The sequence below is a fragment of the Uranotaenia lowii genome, chromosome 1 (assembly GCF_029784155.1).
Source record: "Uranotaenia lowii strain MFRU-FL chromosome 1, ASM2978415v1, whole genome shotgun sequence".
Classification (NCBI taxonomy): Eukaryota; Metazoa; Arthropoda; class Insecta; order Diptera; family Culicidae; genus Uranotaenia; species Uranotaenia lowii.
The window spans coordinates 133773536-133783380 of record NC_073691.1 but is presented as its reverse complement, the minus strand read 5'-3'; the positions used below and the strand labels follow the sequence as shown (position 1 = coordinate 133783380).

Sequence of the window (9845 nt, the reverse complement as noted above, 5' to 3'; positions counted from 1 at the left end):
TTGAAATACTTATTTGAGTGCAGGGACCTATTTGTAAGTAATTTGTAACACATGCACATGAATTATTGTGAACTAATCAATAAATTACCTATTTTAGTTGAGTCTGAACATATCCAGACTACAGAAAAACCACAAGCTCAAAAATAGTTCGAGATGACCTCAACGAGTAAAAGAAACCCTAACCTCAAAGATGCAGCACCTAATAAAACATCCCACAATTGTAAAGCCTGCTCGAAGCCCGATGATGCACAAACGATGGTGGCTTGCGACGATTGCAGTTTGTGGTGGCATTTTAATTGTGCGGGAGTTGATGAATCAGTCGCTAATCGTTCGTGGAAATGCGCTGGATGTGTAGCGGCGGCTAGCACTGAGACCGGAACTAAAAGCCATAAGTCGGCCAAATCGGTAGTATCTGTGAAATCGAATGCCTCAGCAGCTCGGTTGCGACTTAAGCAGTTGGAAGAGCAAAAGTTTTTAGAGGATCGCTTGCGTGCAGAACAGGCCCAGAAAGATCGAGAGTTTCTTGCCAAAAAACACGAACTCGAACTGGAAATAATGCAGGAAGAAGTTACTGGAAACAGTGAGAAGAGCTATGGGGTTTCCGAGCGTGATGACCCTGTCAGGAACTGGGTTAAAGCTCAAAATGCCCAGAAAGGATTTAAAGAGGCGGTAGGACTGCAAACATCTACCCCAAAAGGTTTTCAACTGGAAGAGTGTAGCCAAATTGAGCTGAGGCCTCACCCACTAAGATGTGTGGGCACAATGGAGCCAGAACCATTGGTGCACTCTGCGGAACAAGAAAACAGAAAGGGGGATTCTTTGTCACCACTTTATGATCCATTTACTGATAGTCGACTTCTACAGCAGTCGGAAAGGAACTCAAACCCCCTCAATCATCAACAGACTCAGCAACAAGAACTATGCATCGTACCACATCAGCATACACTTGATACAACATCTATAACTCGAAGACAGTTGGCTGCAAGGCAGGTTGTATCAACTGATTTACCTAAGTTTTCTGGGGACCCCATGGAGTGGCCAATGTTTCTTCAGGCATTCACATCAACCACTGCCATGTGTGGAATTCAACCTGCAGAAAACTTGGCGCGCCTACAAAGATGTCTTGTGGGAATAGCTCGCGAAAAGGTGCTCAATATCCTCACCATTCCATCCGCAGTGCCCGAAATCATGACCACACTTCAGGACGAATGTGGTCGCCCGGACCAGATGGTCCAATGTTTGCTTAATAGAATACGTAGCGCAAAGCCCCCAAACGCCAATAAGTTAACTACGTTAATAACATTCGGTCGTGAGGTACGTAATCTCGTGACATACATAGAGGCAGCCACCTTAGAAACTCACCTTTCCAATCCAACGTTATTGACGGAGCTTGTCGCTAAATTACCCCCGTGTTTACAACTCCAATGGGGATTGTACCTACAGCAAATACCTGGCCCCACCTTGAAAGCATTCGGCGAGTTTATTTCATCCATCAGGACAGCGGCGTGCAATGTGTCACTAGCCATTGAATCGGGAGAAAATATAAACAAAAAAGACAAACCGGTAGGATTCTTGAACACCCATCGCGAGAACGAAATAGATGAAACCGTAGAGGTGCAAAGATTCAAAACCGATGCCAAACCTTGTTTGGCCTGTGGTCAGGTAGATCATAAAATTAAAGATTGTAATGTATTTCGAGGATTTTCTTTGGAGGAACGTTGGAAATTAGTAGAAGAAAAACACATGTGCGAACGTTGCTTGTTTCCACACAGCAGATGGCCATGTCGCACCAAACAACCATGTGGCATCGCTGGCTGTGCTCAACTCCATCATAAGCTTTTACATGCGTACAACGAACCGACTTATTCTTCAAGGCTGGAAACACCACGAACAGTCACAACTCATCGACATGACCACAGTACTACTCTTTTCAAAATCATACCCGTAAAGCTTTATGGAAAGAACAGGACCTTGGATGTGTATGCCTTCCTTGATGACGGCTCAGACATCACTTTGATTGATGAATCCGTGGCAGATGAATTAGAATTGGATGGAATTCGCAAGCCACTTTGTCTACAATGGACCAATAATGTGACTCGAGATGAAACCAACTCGCGAACCGTTAGTATGAAAATTTCCGGTAGCAAAGGTGGAAGGAAACACCAGTTGGAAGAAGTAAGAACAGTTTGCAACCTGAATCTTCCAAAACAGACGCTTAATTACGAAGAACTAGCAAAGCATTTTGACCATCTTCGCGGACTTCCTGTTTGCAGTTATTTCGACGTTACACCGAAAATTTTAATTGGAATAGACAACGCTAGGCTAAAGTTGGGCTTGAATAGAAGGGAAAATGATGATATTGAACCGGTTGCAATCAAAACCTACTTGGGATGGACAATTTTCGGTGGTCGTCGCTCGCCAAGTGACACCTCACGCTCGCTGGTTCACGTTTGCCGTTGTACACACGATGAAGTTTTGAATAATCAGTTGACGAGCTTCTGTAAAGCCGAAGATTTGGGCATAGCAGAACAAACACCACCAGAATCAGAAGATGATAAACGCGCACGGAAGATTCTTCGTGAAACCACCAAACGAACAAAATCCGGTAAATTCGAAATGTCATTACTGTGGAGAACGGATTACATCAAACTTCCAAAAAGCTATTCGATGGCAGAAAAACGCCTGGAATGTCTTTGGAAACGACTTGATAAAAATCCTGCCCTGAAAACAAAAACCTGTCTGAAAATCCAGGAATATATCGACCTTGGATATGCTCACAAAGCAACAGCAGAGGAGCTAGCAGGAGCAAACTCAGACCGCACGTGGTATCTACCAATAGGTGTTGTTCAAAATCCTCGTAAACCGGATAAACTGCGACTAGTATGGGACGCTGCAGCTCAAGTGTCTGGCATTTCACTCAACTCAATGTTGCTCAAGGGCCCGGATCTTCTCACACCATTATTATCAGTGTTGTACCAATTTCGCGAGCGGGAGTATGCAATATCTGGTGACATTAGGCATATGTTCCATCAACTAATGATTCGGCCGGAAGATAAGCATGCGCAGAGGTTTTTATGGCGTGAAGAGAAAAATTCTCCAATTGAGGTCTTCATTATGGATGTCGCGACCTTCGGAGCAACCTGCTCTCCTTGCTCCGCCCAGTACGCGAAAAACCTCAATGCTATAGAACATCAAGAAAGATACCCCGAGGCCGCAGCCGCCATTGTTGATTCTACTTATGTGGATGATTTCCTTGCCAGCCGAAACACAGTAAACGAAGCGGTCAAGCTGGCTCAAGATGTGGCGACCGTCAATAAAGCTGCAGGATTCCAAATACCCACTTGGCAGTCAAACTCATGTGAAGTACTCGAAAGGCTCGGTTGCAGAACCGAACGTGGCTTTAACGGTAATACGAAGGATTTTTCTATCGATAAAACTACCACTTATGAACGCGTTTTGGGAATAGCCTGGAAAACACAAAAAGATGTCTTCGTATTCCACACTATAGTTCACGATAATTTACAACCGCTGCTGCAAGGAGATGTGATTCCAACTAAAAGAGAAGTCCTAAGAATTGTTATGAGTATTTTCGACCCAATCGGCTTCGTCTCAAATTACACAATTCATGGTAAGATTCTGATCCAAGCTATCTGGCGATCCGGTGTGCAGTGGGATGAACCCATCAATCAGCTAGAATTTGAATACTGGAAAAAATGGATTCTGCTGATTCCGGAACTTTCGCGTGTTGAAGTACCTAGATGTTATTTCCCGGGATACGAAATAGAAAGTCTGAATTCGATACAACTGCACGTATTCGTGGACGCCAGTGAGGAGGCTTTTGCGTGCGTTGCTTACTTTCGGATTATAGACAGGGGTCTAGCTCGATGTTCCCTTGTTGCCGCAAAAGCCAAAGTAACGTCCTTACGACCACAGTCAATCCCTCGCAATGAACTAAATGGTGCATTGATTGGAGCTCGGCTGATGAAGACTATCGCGGAAAGTCATCGTTTACCTATCTCGGAAAGGTTCTTCTGGACTGACTCATCAGTTGTTTTGTCATGGTTACACGCAGATCCAAGGAATTATAGGCAATATGTTGGTTTCCGGGTAGGAGAAATTCTTTCTACAACGAGTCTGACAGAGTGGAGATGGTTACCCTCTAAACTTAATATTGCAGATGAGGCGACCAAGTGGGGAAATGGGCCGACCCTCGATCCAGACAGTATGTGGTTTAAAGGTCCGGATTTCCTTCTCATGAGCGATAACGAATGGCCGACCCAGAGACCACCTATAAGCAAACCACTTGTTGAACTTAGAAAGCTGAATGTTCACAGCCATCAGACTGGGCTCACACCTCTTGAGTATGAAAACTATTCAAGCTACGATCAGCTGGTCAAACGTATTGCTTATTTGTACCACTTCATCCATCGTTGTAAGGCAAAAGATCGTATTGAGACCGGTCTTCAAACCTTGCTTCTGAGCCAACTAGACTACGAAAAAGCGGAAAAAGCGCTCTGGCGATTGGCTCAGTATGAAGACTATCGAGAAGAAATTTCTACGTTGAAAAGTAACACTAATTCACCTCCTGGGAAACAAAAACGACTCCTGAAAACAAGTCCCTTGTACAAAATTTGCCCATTTCTCGACGATGATGGAATCCTGCGCGCAGAGACCCGCATCGATGGTTTGTATTATTCTTATAATTTCCGCAATCCGGTAGTGTTGTCAAAAAACAATCACGTTACAAGGCTGATAGTGCTGAGATGCCACCAACGATACGGTCATGCGAATCTTGAAACAGTATTAAATGCACTACAAAGGCGATTTTATATTCCCAAATACCGGTCGACTGTGAAAACAATAATTAAAAGTTGCTTATGGTGCAAAGTTTACCGTGCGATTCCTAGCAGTCCCAAAATGGCTCCACTACCGCATCCAAGAATCAAGCCTTATGTTCGCCCTTTCACCTTTACTGGCGTGGACTATTTTGGCCCACTGTTAGTTAAAAGGGGCCGGTGTAGCGTCAAACGATGGATCTGCCTGTTTACCTGCCTGTCCATCCGAGCTATCCACCTTGAAGTGGTCCATTCGTTGTCGGCTGATTCATGTATTCAAGCCTTTCGCCGTTTTGTCGCCAAGCGAGGATCTCCACAACACATATATAGCGACAATGGCACTAATTTCCGTGGCGCCTCTAGGGAGCTCGCTTCTGAAATCAAGGCGGCAAACCAAAAAGCTGCTGCAATTTTCACTAATGCTGAAACACAGTGGCACTTCAATCCACCTTCCACTCCTCACATGGGAGGCGTGTGGGAGAGAAAGGTGCGTTCCGTTAAGGATGCATTTAAGAATATCAAACCAAAACGATTATTAGACGATGAAGAACTCATGACACTCATGTCCGAAGTGGAAATGATTGTTAATTCTCACCCCCTGACATTTGTGCCCTTGGAAAATCCTAACGAAGATATCATCACGCCAAATAGTTTTCTACTTATGAGTTCAGATGGTACAGATCAAACTAGGGTGCCGATGGAATCTATTGATCTGAGAGCAAACTTGAAAACCAGGGAAGATATGCTTAACCAATTTTGGAAGCGATGGATAGACGGGTATTTACCAACTATAGCAAGAAGAACAAAATGGTTCAACGATGTACGCCCGCTTTGCGTAGGAGATCTAGTGGTTGTAGTGGATGAAGCCGTTAGAAACGGATGGTTGCGAGGACGAGTTATCAAAACCTATCAAGGCGTCGACGGCCAGGTCAGGAGAGTGGACGTGCAGACTGACGCAGGTGTTCTACAACGTGGCGCAGTTAAAGTAGCCTTGCTGGATCTGGATGATAAGGGTAAAGCCGAGTAATACCTGGCGTTACGGGGTGGGGTGTTTCCAATAATAAGCTAGGTACGACTCTGCGCGAAGGGCTCTCAAGAAGTTGCCAAAATTTATCTGTTCCTTATTATGACATTCTTAATATTATATAATGACGTTTAAGATCGAGGAGGAAAAGGAGTAAACGATGTTTATCTCAAGGTTGTCAGCATAGGTCGAAGATATCACGTGTGCGCATTGTGAGGATTATTTAGAATTGATAATTGGGTTTATTTGTTTTGGTGATCGGCTAGAATTTACTTTCGCAATAGTAAGTAATACGGATTCGATTTATATAAATATAAATATATTTACCGAAGATAATTCCCTACAGTATTCGCCAAACAAAACCTGCTGTTGAACTACATTGAAATACTTATTTGAGTGCAGGGACCTATTTGTAAGTAATTTGTAACACATGCACATGAATTATTGTGAACTAATCAATAAATTACCTATTTTAGTTGAGTCTGAACATATCCAGACTACAGAAAAACCACAATATATATATATATATATATATATATATATATATATATATATATATATATATATATATATATATATATATATATATATATATATATATATATATATATATATATATATATATATATATATATATATATATCTATTATATAAAATTCTCTTGTAACGGTGTTTGTAGTACTACTCCTCCGGAATGACCCAACCGATTCAAATGAAATTATTTTTAGAATATTCTGTGGCCATGCGAATCGGTTTATATCGAATAAAAACAACAAAAAGTCGCATCAATTGTCCGTAATCATTGAATTTGTAATAAATTGATTCAAATTAAAGTCATGGCCTTCAATTTTTTCGAGATTTTCTTTCCTTTGGGCGCCGGGCGGGCGATTTGTTTTTCATCTCCATGGTCGAGGCGTCGCCAGCAAACGTCGAGAAAGGATAGTTACCAAAGCATAGCATACTGATTAGTTGAAATATTTGGGCGCGCATTTCTAAACCAAGCATAATTTCAATGCATGTGGTGGCGATATGAAGCCTAGATGTGTTTTTATCTACTCGATTCCTACATCATTTGTACAGCACATAGTAATGCATGACGCCCAGATTGATATTTTGCCGATCAAATCAAAACCATTTAAACAATTTAAAAATGAAACTATTTTAAGTTCAAAAGAAATTGTTGTCTGAAAAATATGAATTTGATACTGATGCATATAAAATAATGGTATGACTCTTTGCGGACATTTAAAAAAATGAAAGTGTGAAAATTTACATACAGTTTTATAATCCAATACCCCTAGAATAATTTTTCGAGCATGTACAAATGTGCTCAACAGAAGATATATGAAGTGCTTTTAAATTTACAGAACAACAACAAAATTCGTTGAAAATGAACAGACACTTGAACTGAACAAGAGCCTTTCCTTCAAAAAGGATTATACACGATTGAAGTTTATTTTAAGGTCAAATGCAAAGATTTTTTTGATTTTTTGCAAGCTTTAGTGAAAGTTATCAATAAAATAAGAAGAATTGTCAGTTAAAACATGCATTAGAGGCTTTAATTAAGAACAAGTGCAAACGTTCAACATTTACAAAAAAAATGTATACATTATTTCTTCATCTATAATGGTTGAGCCCAAATAAAAAATCGGACTAAAAAAACTCAACTTTTTTGTCAAATCATTCACCGAAAAACTGTGTACAGGTTCACTTTTTGTTTACCCAGAATTCAAGTACGTACTTAACATAAACGTGTGTTTTTGTTTACTATATTTTGGCTACAAAGACGAGACTTTAGATCCGCTTTTTTGTGATTGATATTCCAGAAACACTATTTTTTTGATAGCAGAAGCAGATTTTTTTTCGATAAGTTTTGATTATGACCTGAAAGTGCCGAAAATAACACTAACTCCTGTCATTTCACACGGTGAAACAAGTGACAACGCGCCTTTTAGCCATTAAACACATACCATTTTAGAATTTTTTTCTCCAAAAAGGTAAGAAAGGGTATCCCGAGTGTTGAACCTGAAGCGGATATTCAAAATTTTTAAATGTCTTTGTAAATGAATGTCTTATGGTAAATACTGTGAATACAGTGAAATTGAAGTACCAAGCATTATTTCATTCTGGAGAAAAACTGCAGATATATCAATGAAAGTTGATGAAAAAGACAAACAGGAACAAGTAATTCATTTTGAAGTCTTTACACTGACGCATCTGAAAAAGAATAAAGTGTTTCCACTTGCATCAATAAATGGGACAAATGTATACTCAGATATTTCTTTTTGAAGGAATATGAAAGTTGAACTGTGATGATAGCCGAAAGACACTTTAATGTTTTCAAAGATTTCGAGGAATATTTGCATGAAAACATGAAAAGTTCCAGAGAAAACGAATGAACTCATGAAATCATCGGGTTAGGTTAGCTCTTTTCGGTCTTTTTAATTTTTAAAAACCTGCATTTCAATCAAATGTTATTGAATCTTGAAAATATCACATAATCTTAAATAAAAAAGCAGATCACCTCCAACACTGTTCAGGAAATTTTTAAATCAGAACACCCCAATGCTTCAGTAAGAATCTTAAAAACAATGGTTTAAATTAGCAAATATGTCACTTGGGATAAAAATCCAAATAAAAATGCTGTAATTCGGTTGAAGTAAAAAATCTAAACACATTTTTCCCCCATTCAAAACTTATCGTTTTCTTGATTAATTGGGTAAATGTTCAAGGAAATTTTTTGCTTAAACAAATAATAAAACGGCGAACTTTTTTTTGGACATGTTTTTGATGAACATATGGGTATTAATTTCCACTGCTGCTTGGAAATGGTCAGTAAAGAATCATCTCTAATGTTTTTTTTATTTCTGCAGTTCTTAAAAATATACCATTCAAAGTTATTCGGGAGCTGAAAGTGCTGCGATAGGTAGAATATTGGGCAAATACTCCTAAAATGGTCCCGATCTTCATAATTCTTTTCCCATGAAGTTTCATATGCAATAAATTCCAATTAATGATAAACTTTTGATTTCAATTTCAACCTTAATGTGAACTCGAGCAAAGCGGAGTAAATCAACTTAATGGTATTCAATAAATGAAACATAGATATTATCAACATATAGTTATTACTGGAGCAAGTTACAAAGAGTGGATTTTTTAGCATGAGTCTTGCCAAGTTTGATGGTTACGTTGAGTGCTGTAAAAATCAAACTTGCAACGGGAAGCTGATACCTGATACCATTCGGGAATATCCGAAGCATACGAATCAAAGAAAAGTAAATGAAAAGTATTCATGTAAGATGCACGTAAGAATGATTGAAGGTATTGATTGATAATTTATGTAAAGACACGTAGAATTGAGTTAAAATTCTTAGGTTTGATTCCGATAGAATTAAGCGGGACAATTTGAGTAAACGGAAAAGAAGGATATGTAAAAAATGCTTTTTTAAAGTCAAACAGCGAGGAAAAAATGAAAAATGGACGTCAAGTTTAACATGGTAAAACGAAGTTTACCGGGACTGCTAGTCTATTATATAAAATTCTCTTGTAACGGTGTTTGTAGTACTACTCCTCCGAAATGACCCAGCCGATTCAAATGAAATTATTTTTAGAATATTCTGTGGGCATGCGAATCGGTTTATATCGAATAAAAACAACAAAAAGTCGCATTAATTGTCCGTAATCATTAAATTTGTGATAAATTGAATCAAATTAAAGTCATGGCCTTCAATTTTTTCGAGATTTTCTTTCCTTTGGGCGCCGGGCGGGCGGTTTGTTTTTCGTCTCCAAGGTCGAGGCGTCGCAAGCAAACGTCGTAGGAGGTTAGTAACTATGGCATAGCATACTGTTTAGTGGAAATATTTGGGCGCGCATTTCTCAACCAAGCATAATTTCGATGCATGTGGTGACCACATGAAGCCTAGATGTGTTTTTTCTTCTTGATTCCTAGATCATTTGTACAGCACATATGTAGTAATGAATGACGC

The 9845-nt window shown here is 39.5% G+C and overlaps 1 protein-coding gene across 1 annotated transcript; it reads left to right on the top strand.

Moving 5' to 3' along the window:
* Nucleotides 1-153: 153 nt before the first annotated feature.
* Nucleotides 154-5862, top strand: LOC129737947 (uncharacterized). The gene has a single exon (XM_055729118.1). It carries the CDS (start codon nt 154-156, stop codon nt 5860-5862), a length of 5709 nt encoding a protein of 1902 aa, XP_055585093.1.
* The last annotated feature ends 3983 nt before the right edge of the window (nt 5863-9845 follow it).